This window comes from Hyla sarda, chromosome 2 (genome assembly GCF_029499605.1).
Source record: "Hyla sarda isolate aHylSar1 chromosome 2, aHylSar1.hap1, whole genome shotgun sequence".
Classification (NCBI taxonomy): domain Eukaryota; kingdom Metazoa; phylum Chordata; class Amphibia; order Anura; family Hylidae; genus Hyla; species Hyla sarda.
The window spans coordinates 264,318,562-264,336,290 of record NC_079190.1 but is presented as its reverse complement, the minus strand read 5'-3'; the positions used below and the strand labels follow the sequence as shown (position 1 = coordinate 264,336,290).

The following is a 17,729-nucleotide window of genomic DNA, read 5'->3' as shown; positions in this document are numbered from 1 at the left end:
GAAGGGGTTAAATGATGTTTATTCACTTTTTTTTTCACTTTTTTTTTGCAGTGTTATAGGTCCCATAGGGACCTATAACACTGCACACACTGATCTTCTATGTTGATCACTGGTTTCTCATAAGAAACCAGTGATCAACGATTCTGCCGCATGACTGCTCATGCCTGGATCTCAGGCACTGAGCAGTCATTCGGCGATCGGACAGCGAGGAGGCAGGTAGGGGCCCTCCCGCTGTCCTGTCAGCTGTTCGGGATGCCGCGATTTCACCGCGGCTATCCCGAACAGCCCACTGAGCTAGCCGGCATGCTTTCGGTTTCACTTTAGACGCGGCGTTCAACTTTGAACGCCGCGTCTAAAGGGTTAATAGCGCGCGGCACAGCGATCAATGCCGCGCGCTATTAGCCACGGGTCCCGGCCGTTGTTAGAGGCCGGGCCCGACCCGCTATGACGCGGGGCCACGCCGTGGCCCCGCGTTATAGATCGGGAGTGGACACATGACGTTCCAGTACGTCATGTGTCCTTAAGGGGTTAAAGTAGAATATGTCACGAAAAAACAATCTCGGAATCAGAACGATAACTAAAAGCATTCCAGAGTTATTAATGCTTAAAGTGACAGTGGTCAGATGTGCAAAAAACGCTCTGGTCCTAAGGTGTAAAATGGCCTGGTCCTTAACCCCTTAACCCCTTAAGGACTCAGCCCATTTTGGCCTTAAGGACTCAGACAATTTAATTTTTACGTTTTCATTTTTTCCTCCTCGCCTTCTAAAAATCATAACTCTTTTATATTTTCATCCACAGACTAGTATGAGGACTTGTTTTTTGCGCGACCAGTTGTCCTTTGTAATGACATCACTCATTATATCATTAAATGTATGTCGCAACCAAAAAACACTATTTTTGTGGGGAAATTAAAATGAAAAACGCAATTTTCACGCCGTACAATTTATGGTAAAAATGACATGTGTTCTTTATTCTGAGGGTCAATACGATTAAAATGATACCCATTATTATATACTTTTATATTATTGTTGCGCTTAAAAAAAATCACAAACTTTTTAACCAAATTAGTACGTTTATAATCAATTTATTTTGATGACCTATAACTTTTTTATTTTTCCGTATAAGCAGCGGTATGGGGGCTCATTTTTTGCGCCATGATCTGTACTTTTTTTTGATACCACATTTGCATATAAAAAACTTTTAATACATTTTTTATAATTTTTTTTTATAAAATGTATTAAAAAAGTAGGAATTTTTGACTTTTTTATTTTTTTTCGTTCACGCCGTTATTCGTACGGGATCAGTAACATTTTATTTTAACAGTTCGGAACTTTACGCACGCGGCGATACCAAATATGTCTATAAAAAAATTTTTTACGCTTTTTGGGGGTAAAATAGGAAAAAACGGACGTTTTACTTTTTTATTGGGGGAGGGGATTTTTAACTTTTTTTTTTACTTTTACATTTTTTTTACATTTTTTTTTTACACTTGAATAATCCCCATAGGGGACTATTCATAGCAATACCATGATTGCTAATACTGATCTGTTCTATGTATAGGACATAGAACAGATCAGTATTATCGGTCATCTCCTGCTCTGGTCTGCTCGATCACAGACCAGAGCAGGAGACGCCGGGAGCCGCACGAAGGAAGGAGAGGGGACCTCCGTGCGGCGTTATGAATGATCGGATCCCCGCAGCAGCGCTGCGGGCGATCCGATCGTTCATTTAAATCGCGAACTGCCGCAGATGCCGGGATCTGTATTGATCCCGGCACCTGAGGGGTTAATGGCGGACGCCCGCGAGATCGCGGGCGTCGGCCATTTCCGGCGGGTTCCTGGCTGCGATCAGCAGCCGGGATCAGCCGCGCATGACACGGGCATCGCTCCGATGCCCGCGGTTATGCTTAGGACGTAAATGTACGTCCTGGTGCGTTAAGTACCACCGCACCAGGACGTACATTTACGTCCTGCGTCCTTAAGGGGTTAAGGACCGGGAGTTTTTCCGTTTTTGCACTTTCTTTTTTGCTCCTTGCTTTTAAAGAATCATAACTCTTTCAATTTTGCACCTCAAAATCCATATGATTGCTTATTTTTTGCGCCACCAATTCTACTTTGTTATTACGTCAGTCATTTTGCCCAAAAATCTACGGTGAAACGGAAATAAAAAACATTGTGCGACAAAATTGAAAGAAAACCCACCGTTTTGTAACTTTTAGGGGCTTCTGTTTCTACGTAGTACATTTTTCGTTAAAAATGACCCCTTATCTTTATTCTGTAGGTCCATACAATTAAAATGATACCCTACTTATATAGGTTTGATTTTGTCGTACTTCTGGAAAAAATCCTAACTACATGCAGGAAAATTTATACGTTTAAAATAGTCATCTTCTGACCCCTATAACTTTTTTATTTTTCTGCGTATGGGGCGGTATGAGGGCTCATTTTTTGCGCCGTGCTCTGAAGTTTCTAACGGTTCCATTTTTGCTTTGATAGGACTTATTGATTTTTTTGCGCATACGCCATTGACCGTGCGGTTTAATTAACGATATATTTTTATAATTCGGACATTTCCGCACGCGGCGATACCATATATGTTTATTTTTATTTACACTGTGTTTTTTTTATGGGAAAAGGGGGGTGATTCAAACTTTTAATAGGGGAGGGGTTAAATGATCTTTATTCACTTTTTTTTCCACTTTTTTTTGCAGTGTTATAGCTCCCATAGGGACCTATAACACTGCACACACTGATCTTTCACATTGATCAGTGATTTCTCATAGGAAACCAGTGATCGATGATTCTGCCGCTTGACTGCTCATGCTCATGGATCTCAGGCACTGAGCAGTCATTCGGCGATTGGACAGCGAGGAGGCAGGTAGGGACCCTCCGGCTGTCCTGCAAGCTGTTCGGGATGCCGCGATTTCGCCGCGGCTATCCCGAACAGCTCACTGAGCTAACCGGCAGTTTTTACTTTCACTTTTAGCCGTGTGGCTCAGCTTTGAGCGCGCGGCTAAAGGGTTAATAGTGCGCGGCACCGCGATCAGTGCCACGTGCTATTAGCGGCCGGGTCCCGGCTTCACTATGACGCCGGGCCCACCGTGATATGATGCAGGGTCACCGTGGGACCCCGCGTTATATCACGGGAGCCGGACCAAGGACGTACTCATACGTCCTTGGTCCTTAAGGGGTTAAGGGGTTAAAGTCATTCCATCCTCATGGTTAGCTATTTTCATGCCTTCTCATCTTTTTGTTCTTGGGATTATTCACATTCATATTTTGTGTTTATTGATCCTTTTGTGTTTTCCCAGATAGGTTTTAACTTGTTTTTAACTACCACTATTTTTTGTTTACTTATGTTTTTCTTGTCTGTTTTCAGTATCACTATTTGCTTAACCTATTCTGATTTTCCACATGGGTTATTTTTATGACCCATACCCCATTGGGATTTCCACTCCATGGGCTTGAACCGTACCTGTGACTGGCACGTTGCACTTTTTGGTCCTGAGACTCCCATATGGGAAATTTATGGGACATGTATTTTTGCTCCATTATGTTATTGACAGGGTCACCTCACCAATATGGACTAAAAAAAGACAAAGAAGGAGCGCTCCATAGTGTAATAATGCCAAATCATGCAAGAAGCTCAATGTAAATTGGCGCTTACCAAAGCAGGTTGTGCATAAGCCAGCACAACATGAATAAAGGTGTGTAATAGTGATCCACTGCTGGTGCTCCACAAAATTGGCACAAGAAAAAACAGTCACCTCCAAAGAAGGGTGGAACTCAGGCGCTGAAGGACCAAGCAAATCTCAGGACAACAGTACATTTATTCCTAGTCTGCAACGCGTTTCACACATGTGCGCGAAACGCGTTGCATACTGGGAATAAATGTATTGTTGTCCTGAGATTTGCTTTAGATATGTACTTTATGAACTCCTGTTATATACTCACACTATCATTATTCTATATTAATCTATCCCAATTCACACCTATGGTATTATTCATTCCTTTTGTCTCCAACATTACACCTGGCTCCCATTTACACCATGCATTTTTCGCATCTGTGCGGTTCTTTTCATTCCCACTGCAATTGATTTACAGCTTGCAGGTTTATCAATATGCCTTCATATATACTCATTACCTTTGGTAGCCATTTGGTCCCCAATCATTATCTATTAGTCATTTCTTTTCATTTTTTCCCTTTCAATTTTTCCCCTTCCGTTCTCCTCTCTATTTACTATTATATTATTTTTATTTCAAAAAACCTTTGGAGTTCCTTAGTAGTATGTATTGTGTGGTACTTATTCATGTTTTATAATTTTTCGCTATACACTTGCACTTTGGTTTATTCACTGTGGGATGTGTGTTAACAATGGATCTCTCTATGTGTTGTGCATGATATATGTATTGTTTGTCTCTGTGCCTTGTCAGTCTCTGTGCCTTGATAGCAGCAGCAGCAATGCTAAGACCCCATTGGTGGCCACACAGGTATGCAGAGCTATGGATGGAGCCTTGCGCAAGTTCGCTGAGTAGCCGACCATCATTTGATACCTATCCTTGGTCATATGACTTTTCTATGAGTAATTTACAGTCAGGTGTAGATGGTCTGGACCTAGCTGATAGGTAAGCACATATAGCTGTATAAGGGTGGCATATTTATATTTTTTATATTTTCAATCTTAACAGAGCAATGGGGATTGGATCGGAGCCTATATTTATTCTTACCTGTCCCTGAATCTAGCCAGGCCCCCTGATGAAGTATCTGTGAAATGTATGTTGGGGTACGTAGATGTATGGCTCTAGACAGCACACATGGCAGGTATTACTGTTCTGTTGTTATCTTTTCAAGCATTATCTCTGTATTGGGGTAATTTTCTGTCACTATTTTTTCTTGTGTGTGTTCTTTTTACCCAGCTATTCCTGTTGTTCTGTTCCTTTTGTTCATGACAGTTTTGGCTTTCTTGACACTTTTCATCATTGTGTTTTATTTACCTGTCTGTTACCATTGTATGTATTCTATTGCCATCACCTTATTCACTGTACTTTGTAACCTTAGTGTTGTATCTCATTTGTGTTGTTTAAATATTGATCTTTTTATGTATTTTTGTACTAATAAAGAATTGCAATTTTTAAACTGTAGATACTAGTAACAGTGTCCCCTCCGTCTTTTCCCAGTTGTACCATACCCCCTTCTCATATTAGTCACAGCAGTTAAATTCTAATCCTCTCCCAGTATCCCTTCAGCTTACCTCCCACACATTCCCTACAGAGTTGCAGGGAATGGATCAGTGTTGGCCATTTGCCATTAGAAGTGCTCCAGCCACATATAGGAACAAGTGCTATATAGAACATGTGCTATAGGAAACTTTGTGCTATATATTATAATATTTCATTATTGTTTACCAATTACTGCTGTTTTGTCACCAATGTTTGTTGGTCACCTTCTGAAACAGCTGGGTCACAATAAAAATCGCCCCCTATGTGATTGTTTTTCAGCCTTCCTAGAGTCCTTAACAAAACAGATATCTAGCAACTCAACCGTTAGATATAGCTGGAGCACAAAACCTATAGGTATTTAGGATCCTAAATGTGTACCACAGATTTCTGTCCGATTTAAAATTAATTTGACAGAAAAATCTGTATTCGGATATGTTCACACTACAGAGTTCCCCGGGGAATTCCGCAGTGTGAACTTAACATTAGGGTGAATGGGTTTCCGTGAGACCCGTTCACACTGCCGAATTTCAGCGGCGGACAATTCCGCCGCTGAAATTGTTCCGCGCAAAGAATGAACATGTTCATTCTTTGCGTGGAAGTCCGCGAGCACTGCATAGCCATCAATGGTGACGGCGCAGTGCCGCGCGGTCCTTCCGCTGCCGCCGTCTGCCAGTCTGAATCTCCGCTCGCTGTCTGTAGTGTGAACATACCCTTAGGGTCCCTTTACTTACTTTTTTACATGTATTTTTAATGTTTTTTTTTACATGCATTTTTATTTTTGGACATTCCATACAGACATTTTTCCTAAGGCTAGAGGAACACCACACCTAGAGCAATGCTGTAAAAAGTCACCAAAAACAAAACAAGTAAAAATTATGTGCGTTCCAGTCTATTATAGTTATATTAGAGTAGTTCAATGGTGTCCTCATTGATGTTTGGCACCCAGAACACATGCCCCACATGTCCCCCCTAGCTATGCCCCTGCATACCAAGTATCTATTGCTACTGTATTTGAGAGACTATATGAGAACATATACAGTACATAATAAGGAGAGAATAATTATGACTTAGTAAATCTTGATCATACAATGTGACATGAACAGCTTAAGTAAAAGAACTAAAATATGAAATAAGTACAGAAAGAATATATATATATATATATATATATATATATATATATATATATATATATATCAGAAACCCTTTAATATGCTTACATAATCTATATAATAGACCTGTTAAAAAGAAGACCAAAAGCTTTCTGCCACAGAATTGAAACTGTACAAAGCAGGATAAAGCATTGCAATGTCCTTTCAACATAATAAGTTGGGTAGGTTCAATATTTCTCTCCTCTAGCAGACTACGATCTTCCTCTGTTTCCATGTATTGATTGCTTTCTGTAATCGAGCCGAACAAATATAAAATTCCCCAATTGAATCCTCCGACGCTGCTGATATAAACCTAAACCTTGTTAAATTTATTGACAGAACAGTGAAATAAATTATGATAGGTCCAGAGGGAATGTTTCAGGTCATTGATTTCTTTAAGGAAATAATAAAATGGTGGACAAGCCGTACAAGCCCTTCTCCTCCACCGCCTCCCCTTACTCCTGATATAATAGGAAAATATGCTCAGTGTTTGCTGTGTGCAGCATGGAAATGTTACATTTTTTTTCCCCAGAGGAAGTACAAGCTGTAGCATTAATCATTAGTGCCCTGTGTCTGTTTGCTCATGTTTACTGAGCAACCTTCCAGTGGAGATGGTAGACTTGGTTTCCAAATGTTTAAGTTACTCTTACATTATGGGAAACTCTAATCAACCAATTTGATTTATACATGATCATAAAATACATGGGCCAGAATTATCAATCTGTTCGGGAAAAAAAAAAAGATTTGCCCATCCCAACCAATGACAATATTTCTTATAACTTTTTCCTCTGGTAAGACGATGATGACTTGTAACATAATCTGTAAAATTAGAAGACAACATATACAAATTATAGGGGAACAGGGAAAATGACAAAAGCAGATATTCATTACGTGCATGCTAGTATCACATCATCAATAGTTCATACCAAAAAGATACCCCATTTTCAACTAGTAAATTCAATGGTTTTGCTGACAAAAGGCTTGCGCCAATCCTTCTATTTTTTCATGTAATCCCACAAAGACTTGATGATGCTGAGATCAGGACTCTTTACGCTGACATTGACTGTTTGTTTGTGGATGTTGTCCCACTGCAGAATCAAATTAAATCAGATGCCTCCCGTTATTGTATGATAAATAGGTTCCTGTATGAGGACACCATTTAATGATGACCAAATGTCTACCTCTTATTGTTGAAATGCAGTCCCAAACTTGTAAGAAAGCTCCATCACCCTTCAGCTACCCTTTAGCCCTTCAGGAAACATACTACCTTCTGCTATAGCTAAGTATTTCACATTTTCACTCATCAGTCCAGAGGATCTGCTGCCATTTCTCTACACCCAGTTCCTATGTTATCATGAATGGTTGAGTTGTTTGGCCTTGATTCCATGTCAAAAGTATGTTTTTTTCCCACAATTCTTCCACGAAGACCACTTCAGGCAAGACATCTCTGAAGAGTAGATGGGTGTATCAAAAGATGTTGAACAGCACATCTTGAAACCCCAGTCTGCTATGCCGAGAAAGACCTTGCTGATGTAGTATAACTACCTTGTGTTTTCTTGCTGTGCTCATACTTGCCATGGTGTACTGTATGGCCTGTTACATGGCACTTTCAACCTTAGCTGTGTAAAGATTGGCTCTTTCTCACCCAATTTAAAGTATATGGACAGAGTGAAAAAGTTTATTTTTTTATACTTTAATTAACCCCTTAAGGACCGGAGGTTTTTCCGTTTTTGCATTTTCGTTTTTTGCTCCTTGCCTTTAAAAAATCATAACTCTTTCAAATTTACACCTAAAAATCCATATGATGGCTTATTTTTTGCGCCACCAATTCTACTTTGTAATGACGTCAGTCATTTTACCCAAAAATCTATGGTGAAGCGGGAAAAAAATCATTGTGCGACAAAATTGAAAAAAAAACGCTGTTTTGTAACTTTTGGGGGCTTCCGTTTCTACGTAGTACATTTTTCGGTAAAAATGACACCTGATATGTATTCTGTAGGTCCATACGATTAAAATGATACCCTACTTATATAGGTTTGATTTTGTCGGACTTCTGGAAAAAATCATAACTACATGCAGGAAAATTAATACGTTTAAAATTGTCATCTTCTGACCCCTATAACTTTTTTATTTTTCCGTGTATGGGGCGGTATGAGGGCTCATTTTTTGCGCCGTGATCTGAAGTTTTTAACGGTACCATTTTTGCATTGATAGGACTTATTGATCACTTTTTATTCATTTTTAAATTATATAAAAAGTGACCAAAAATGCACTATTTTGGACTTTGGAATTTTTTTGCGCGCACGCCATTGACCGAGCGGTTTAATTAATGATATATTTTTATAATTCGGACATTTCCGCACGCGGTGATACCACATATGTTTATTTTTATTTTTATTTACACTGTGTTTTTTTTTTTATTGGAAAAGGGGGGTGATTCAAACTTTTAATAGGGGAGGAGTTAAATGATCTTTATTCACTTTTTTTTTTCACTTTTTTTTTGCAGTGTTATAGGTCCCATAGGGACCTATAACACTGCACACACTGATCTTCTATGTTGATCACTGGTTTCTCATAAGAAATCAGTGATCAACGATTCTGCCGGATGACTGCTCATGCCTGGATCTCAGGCACTGAGCAGTCATTCGGCGATCGGACAGCGAGGAGGCAGGAAGGGGCCCTCCCGCTGTCCTGTCAGCTGTTCGGGATGCCGCGATTAGCCGCGGCTATCCCAAACAGCTCGACTGAGCTAGCCGGGAACTTTCACTTTCACTTTTAGCCGCGCGGCTCAGCTTTGAGCGCGCGGCTAAAGGGTTAATAGCGCGCGGCGCCGCGATCGGCGCTGCGCGCTATTAGAGGCGGGTCCCGGCTTCACTATGACGCCGGGCCCGCCATGATATGACGCGGGGTTACTGTGTAACCCCGCGTTATATCGGAAGAGCAGGACCAAGGACGTACCGGTACGTCCTTGGTCCTTAAGGGGTTAATGGGTTTTTCAGTGTCACCCATCACTCCCATTTTTCTTGATCATCTCTGAGATGTTTCTACACCTTGATTGGAGTCACCTGTGGTAAATTCAGATGATTGGACAGGATTTGGAAATACAGACCCCTGTCTATATAAGGTCTCGCAGCTGACAATGTATATCAGAGCAAAAGCCAAGCTATGAGGAGAAAGAACTGCCTGTAGAGGTCAAAGACAGAATTGTGTGGAGGCACAGATTTGAAAAACAGTGTACAAAAAATAAATCAGCACTGTCAGGGACTGACCGGGGGACAAGGATAGTGAGCCGTAAACTGACCCTAAAACCGCTCTCCCTGCCTACTTGCCCATCCACCCATGGTGCATCGACAACTGGGCGCCAGTCCCTCCCTGAACTAAAGTGGAGGGGCCTAACACATACTAACAAATAGTCGCTCACAAACCAGAAACATACAGGTACACAGAACTCCATAGTATAAAAGTTCAGAAGGCACAGATCAGTGAGTTAGTACAGAGGACACTATATCAGTGGTCATGAACAGAGGACTCCATAGATCAGCAGACATGAACAGAGAACTCAGAGGACACTATAGATGGCCAGTCATGAACAGAGGACACTATAGATAAATGGTCATGAACAGAAGTCCAAAGATCTGAATAATGAACTAATAAACATATAGAGTTCAAAACACCAGAGAGGAGTCTGAACATACTCCAGAAAAAAAACAGGAATACGCTGAATCCCCTAGAAAAACCTCTGGAAGACACAGGAATAACAATACCCTCTGAGTCCTCACTGACAGGTAAACGGGATCTATCGCTAAACAGGAATTATCGCAATCCCACATACAACCTCCAGTAGACATGGAGTCTCCATGGACAGGTAACAGGGATGCCTAGATACACAGGATTTATTTATGTAACACTTTTCACACTGAACAAAAGACAGGAATAATCACAATCCTTTCAGAACACCTCCAGTAGATGCAGGAATAACAATACCCTCTGTGTCCCCATGGACAGGAAACAGGGATGCCTGAAAGCACAGGATATAATTATAGAACACAATTCACACTTAACACAAGACAGGAATAGCAATCCCTCCGAACACCTCCAGTAGACAAGGAGTCCCCATGGAGCGTTAACAGGGATCTAACATAGGACACTGTTCACATTGGACACACAAACTGGACACTCCTCTCCACTAATGAAGTAGCCATTTATAATAAATCCAAACAGACTACTGGCCAGCGGCACACTCCACAGTGTGGTCAGAAGCTGACCCAGTAGGAAAACAGAAATATAACACACAGAACTTCATATAAATGGATACAAGAGAAAACACAGTGTGAACAGACACAAAGCAAAAAGAACATACAAATACTAAAACCGACTAAACAAACACAGCTTAAAATCTACTAAGAGCATGCCACATAAAATTGTCTAGAACCAGAAAATACAAAATGCATGCTAAAACAGAGATAGTAGATTAAAAATCTCAAACAAAGAGTGTTTCACTAAGAGCTCCATGCAGCATATCCAGCATCTTAGTAAGTCAGGATATAATGAAGTCAATCACCAGCCCAGAGGCTAGACTGGGCTGACTTTAAATAGACACACCCTAGGAGCTATTGGCTAGCAAGCAAAAGGTTATTAACTATTCCCTGACCAGGGAATATAAAACTGTTCACACACAACCAAACCAATAGCTGTGTGTGAACACAGGCCAATACAGACATGACAAGTACTGAGAGTTCCTAAGAGCATTTTAACCTCCATAATACTTAAAAGAAATGACGGAAAAACAACAGGTCTTGCTACAGATGGCCATTCCACCAAACTAAATAATCAGGGGAGAAGGTCCTTGTGCTTAAGAGCAATGAACAAGAACCCAATGGTCACTCTGGCTGAGCTCCAAAGACCCTGTGTGCAGATGGGCAAAACATCCAGAAAGTCAACACTGCAGCACCAATCTGACCCTTATGGAAGAGAAAAATACACATGAAAGCCCATCAGGAATAAAATATAAATAAAATAAAACTGCTTATCACCTGCCCAATACCATCCCTACAGTGAAGAATGCTGGTGGCAGCATCATGCTATAGGGATATTTTTCAGCACCAGGGACAGGAAAACTGGTCAGGGTATATGGAAAGCTGAATGTTTTGATCAAAAAAGTGCGCTAAGAGCCTCCATTTTGTTGACCAAGTGTGCTGCTGCCATTTTCTGTTTTTTACATGTTTTGTACTTGCCACAGCAGCGTGCATCCGTGTATTGGGTTTAGGTGCTGGCTACATTTTTGTTTTTCTTTATTTCTAATGAAAGCCTGATCCAGAGTTCCCTGGACCTCAGATTGGACTGACAGTTCACCTTTCAGCAAGACAATGACCCTAAACACACAGCTAAGAAAACACAAGAGCAGCTTAAGGACAACTTACCTGCAGTGGTCCAGCCAGATCCCTGACTTTTACCAAACTGAACATTGAATGGCTGTCCACAGAATGACCCCATCCAACCTGAAAGAGCTTGAAAGGATCTGCATAGAAGAATAGCAGAAAAAGTCCAAATCCAGGTGTGAAAACCTTGTAGCATCATGTCTAAGACGTCTGGGGACTGTAATTGATGCCAAAGGGGCTTTGGCTATGTATGTAAAGGGTCTAAATACTTATGTCAATGCAATATTTTAGTTCTTACTTTTCAATAAATAAGCAAATATTTTTTAACATTCTGTTTTCACCTTGTCATTATGGGAAGTTGAGTGCAGAATGGAGGAAAACTTGCATTTTTGTTTTAGTACAAGGTCACACTACACCAAAATTGAGAAAAAGTCTGCAGGTTTTCCGGATGCTTTACCGTCTCCTGCCTGCTATGTGCATGTTATCATTGTTGTCACCCAGGGTTGTGTGCAGTGGCTAGAGTCACTGGTTTGGGACGTCACAGTGACAGGAAGCCCTGGACAGGAAACCATTGGATGGGAGGGGTGCATGACAAGGGAGTCTGCGTGGCACACGAGGAGTTAAGGGATCAGGAGGTTAGGAAGGGGGGATGGGGTTATAAGGAAGAGGTTTAGAGGAGGGGGCCAGTCTGCTGGAAAGGGGCTATAAGGGAACGTTCCCATCCGCCTGTCCTGGTGATATGATTGTGGTTTGTCACAGCAGCGGGAGTAGGGGAAAGGCTTGGAGGCATACTTGGAGATCTATGCTGGATGCAATGATTGATCGGCTGGGTGAAGGTACCAGGGTGTGGTAGGGACTCCAAAAAGGGTGCCCCGGTGTCCAATGAACTACGGCCAGGGGTAAAGTAGGAGGCCCCTTACAGGTGGAGTGAGGACGTAGAGAGTGTGCGAGGTGCCTTACGATCTTTCCCCTGCTTGTTTGCCTCATGATGCTAGGTGACACTTGCTATGTATATGTATGATGTTCATATGATTATTCATTGTTATGTTAAATTTGTTAATTTTTAATTAAAAGTTGGTCTGCTGTTGCCGTTATACACCAACTTGTTTCAGTGTTTCTTTGGGATAAGGGTAAAGTTGAGTGGTGGGATGATTAGCAGCAGCTAGACTATCCCCTTAGTCATGTTGTAGCTCTGTTGGCCCTCTCACTCTTCTCCAAGTCAGCACAGTGATTGGGGTTGTGCACTGATTGATGGTAGTAGTGTTTTCAATGTGATGAGGTGCTACATCCAAGAATATGACATAATATACAGTCTGTATAAAGAATTTTGAAAGAAAGTCTTTCATAGCAAAGAAATATGCAATTTCTTGTAAGAGTGGTGCAGTAGCAGATATTAGGAGATACTCCATTACCAATGTTAACAAAGAAATATGCAGCAGTGATAACTTACATGTACATAATCTGCTGCAGGTTTTCCACAGCCGAAATTCTGCTTGTAGATTTAGTTGAGTTTTTCTGTTCATACCTGTTGTGTTACAAAAAAATAAACCAAAAAAAAAATAAAAAATGGATTAAAATAGAAAATTTGCTAGAAACTAGAAATCCCCCCCCCTTATTCCTGTAAGCAAACTAAAGGGTTAACAAAGTTTCTGTATCCTGTGGTGAATTCTTTAAGGGGTGTAGTTTTTAAAAATGCGGAGATATGAGGGGGATTCTAGCATCCAGGCCCTTCAAATCCACTTGAGAAACGAACTGGTCCCTTGAAAAATCCAAATCCTCTATTGTCGTAAGGACAATTGCCAAATCTGAATTATTAGCTATGTATGTAGATTAACTATTTTTCTTAAAAGTAGAGAATGTCAGATATGGAAAATACTAAATGTTTTTTCAAGGTAGTGCTGTTGAGATTACATTCATACCCTGCTGTGACCCTAAAAGGGGTAGTTCTCTGCCCTAGCGTTCGGAACATTTTGTTCCGAACGCTTGAAGTGGGTGGTGGGGGTCTTAACATCACGGACACACCCCTCGTGACATCACACCTTGCCCCCTAAATGCAAGTCAATGGGAGGGGGCGTGGTGTTTGTCACGCCCCCTCCCATAAACTTGCTTTGAGGGGGCGTGGCATGGTCATGACATCACGACCCCCTCTGCCCGCACTCAGCATTCTAAATGAACGCCGGGTGCTGAACAGAGATCATTGGGGTCCCCCATGATCAGACATCGATAGGGGATGAGATGTCTAGGGGCAGAGTACCCCTTTAAGTTCTGTGTGCTCAGTTATCACCCCAATATCAACTTTCAGTTCTGCTCTATGTTCTTAAAGGGAAACTGACAGCAGGGTCACGCGCACTAACCTAAATATATAGGTAGGTAGTGCAGATGATGCTGATTCAAACGATTCTCACCGAGAGAAGTCCCTAGAGCTAAGTAAGGATCCATAGTAGCTGTAGGGAACTCCATACATGTCCCCAGCTGGTCTCATTACTTTACAGGTATTCCTTGGAAACATCTGGCAACTAACTCATTGCACTGTAACTTTATCTGAGAGAACAACTCATCTCCTGGCTCTCTGTCATTGGGGCAATGGACTTCCCTTCCAGTGGTCCAATTGTGCTCCTCTTGTAGATTGTATACATTGTGGTGCAGGGGGCTGCTGCAGTGCTGGGTGATTAACAAATGGTGCATTGCAACCTCTATAGTTATTCCATTGCTTAGATCTGTCCTTTAATACATATATTCACAACAGCATCTTAAAAATATCTCCAAAAGCTGTCTTCTTCTTCTTCTTCAAACCTCTTATTGTTGCTCTCCCACAAAGTCCTGCAAAGTGCTGAACATTTCTGGAATTAGGGCTTTCCTCCCACGCTTCATCCGTTCATACAACCAACTTTACAACAATCAAGGACATATAGAAAGAAATACTTTTTTACTGCACATTTCCCCCATCCTCCTGTTAGGATGTTTTAGTTGTGCGGTTTATTAAGTAGCATATATCACACTTAATGTTCGCCTGGTTTCATGGGTATTAAAGTTGTAATCAGATCACACTGTTTTGATAACAGAATGAAAATGTTATATTTATTGAACATATGCTTTTAGTATAGTTTCCATTCCTATTCTCTTCTTTTTTTTTTTTTTTTATACATTGCAAGCGACACTTGTTTTAAGGAGCCCAGATTAAATCTGTTTTGGCTTGTGATCTGATTTCTTGCTGAGACCTATTTCACCCGAGATGCCTCTTTTTCTCTCCAGAGCAATGCACAGCAATTTCATGACGAACCCTCGCCTGGAAATAATTAAGAGTGTTGAATTTGGAAAAGTCGTGCTCAATTTCCATTATGGGATGAGCCTCAGAGAGCAGGAAAACTCATGCAGTGAGTATCACAGCTTTAAGGTCTGCAAGATGCTGCGTTGTTGGATGAAAACGTACACAACAAGTTGTAAAGTCGCACAAAGACTAGAAATGATGGGGGCTGCTTGAAACTTTGAAACAGCTGGAATGGCAAAGTGTGGAGCTCAGCAATGCAATTACTTCACTAATAATACTATAAAGCAACAGGCTTAGTGCGTTATATGTGCAGCCAGTCTGGAAACTGTAATGTGTGGCACTTCAAGGAAGCTTTTAGAGAATGTTTTCATCTCTACTGGCATCTGATGTCTCCAGCTAATGGACCTCCTGCAAAGTGCACCGACTTTAAAATCCCCTGTTCTCTGGTGTTCTGTTCTTAAAAGATAATACAGCCGAGTGGGTAATGAAAGGAGCGGGCTTCTCAGTATCGGTGTATACGGCACTGTACTTCCATTGCTGCTTATGATCTTATTTCTCGGTATATGTATTCATTGCAGACCATTGACATGTGAGGGTAAATAAGACAGTAATCCATGTTCTGTCTGATGAAATTTGATATTACAGATATGTATTGTTTGCATTTATTAATAATAGGTATAATAATTATATATAATAATCACTTTTTCACATTTTGTAATGTTGCGGACTTGTGCTAAAATAAAATACAAAATCAAGTTTTCCCTTCATCATTCTGCACTCAATACGCCATAATAACAAAGTGAAAACACAATGTTAGAAATCTTGGCTAATTTATTGAAAATGAAAAACTCAAATATTACATTGACATAAGTATTCAGACCCTGATATAGTATTCAGATACCCGATCCAACTCACACAGCTTGAGAAGATCTGCAAAGAAGAATGGCAGAACATTCCTAAATCTTGTACTGAATGAAGGGTCTGAATACTTATGTCAATGTAATATTTGAGTTCAATAAATTAGCAAAGATGTCAGTGGAAGCCATTTTCAGGTCTCTCCAGGGATGTTTTATCAGGGTCAGTCTAAGACTCTGGCTGGACCACTCACGGGATTCACTGAAGCCACTCCTGTGATGTCTCGACTGTGTGCTTAGGGTCATTGTCTTGTTAGAAAGTAAAGTCTAAATGTGAAAGTACTCTGGATTAGGTTTTTTGGAGCTCAAAGTGACCTTTGGATTCTTGGCCATATTTCTTACCAAGACCCTTCTCATCTTATCAGTGTAATGGCTGGAGAGAAAGATGAGCCTGGCATTTAGGATGGAGTGGAGAGGGAGAGTTTAGAGAAGGGAAGGTTTGAGTAGTAATGAGTACTGATAGTCAAAATGAGAATGAATCAAAGCAACAATAAAAGTTTTTAAGGAGGCATTGTGGAGATGTTTTTAAGGTGTTAGTGACAAGATCATGAAAATTATTTAATTTAGGGAGGGGAAGATAGATCTGAGTCTAGCTTAACCCCCAAGACAGTGGGATTGCTGCCTAGAATCTATGGCAGTACCATGAATTGAGATTGGCAATGTGCCAATTGTCAGATTTAAGTAAATTAGTCAACAGAGATAACACCAGAAGTTTAGTTTTAGAAAAAGTTTGTCTCAGCTATAGAGAGGACATCATATTTGAGTCAGCAGAGAGACAGGTGTTTTGTAGGGGCATGGGGGTACAGATTGTTAGGGGCGTCAGGGTACAGATTGTAAAATCAAATCTGCTGATATTATGGAGGCTGTATAGAGAGAAAAGAGAAGAGGGCCCATGACATTTCCCTGAGGGACCATAACAGCAAGAGACTACATCCTTAGTTACTATCTCAAAAACTGAGAGTAATAAAGAAAAACTGTGACAATGAATGGGATCCGTACCACTAGAGGATTTGGAGTTAATATTTTGATGAATATTTTCTATTTTATCTTTTTAATATATAGCCAGGTCTTTAGCGCAGGAGAAGAGAGTTAAAAGCCTAAAGTGCTTTTTTGGGTTCTTAGACCGATGAGGAAGGTGAAATAATTTTGTTTGGCAAGGTGAAGCACAGAGTAATAGGTTTTGATTATTAATGTAGAAAGTCTGCTGAAATGATATTTTTCCACAATGTTGCCAAAAGAGGATTATGGTCTGGCACTACTGATATTGCATACATTTAGCCCACTGGGAGGGTTTGGGTCTGGCACTTCTCTAATCTTATTGCATACATTTAGCCTACTGGTGCCTTTTCAGGTCCATACCTCTGCTCTATACCTCAGTGGTGCTCATCAAACAGATGCAGCCATAGACAGTAGTCCAAACTCTCATGTAGAACTAAATGCGGCACTGACCAGTCCATGGACTGCTTCAAGCTTTATTATTTCAGTGAAGGAAAAAGTGATGCATATTTTTTATTAGGCCAGCACATTATATAGCATACTTTTTATTTGTTGCCTAAGGTATACAGTATGTATGCATAACCTTGTAAAGTTGTTGTACCAAAATAATAAAGCTTGAAGCAATCCATGGTGAGTGTCATGTTAGTTTCTCTCCACAAATATTCAGCACACCTAGAGTATTCCTGAAAATAAATGATTGTGTATGGCAGGGTTGCTGCTGTCTGCTTTGGAAGGTTCAGATTGTAGGGGATGCTGCTTCATCCAGGATAGTCTTGATGGTGTCATGGTATTGTTTGGCTGCCAGA

General features: G+C 40.8%; 1 protein-coding gene across 1 annotated transcript in view; it reads left to right on the top strand.

Moving 5' to 3' along the window:
• Window positions 1–17,729, top strand: part of LOC130357432 (uncharacterized) — a 131,463-nt gene that overhangs the window by 57,265 nt on the left and 56,469 nt on the right. The window contains exons 3-4 of the mRNA XM_056560127.1: window positions 4,689–4,783; window positions 14,998–15,119. Coding sequence (XP_056416102.1) covers window positions 4,689–4,783; window positions 14,998–15,119 — 217 coding nt within the window. The remainder of the gene's footprint in view (window positions 1–4,688; window positions 4,784–14,997; window positions 15,120–17,729) is intronic.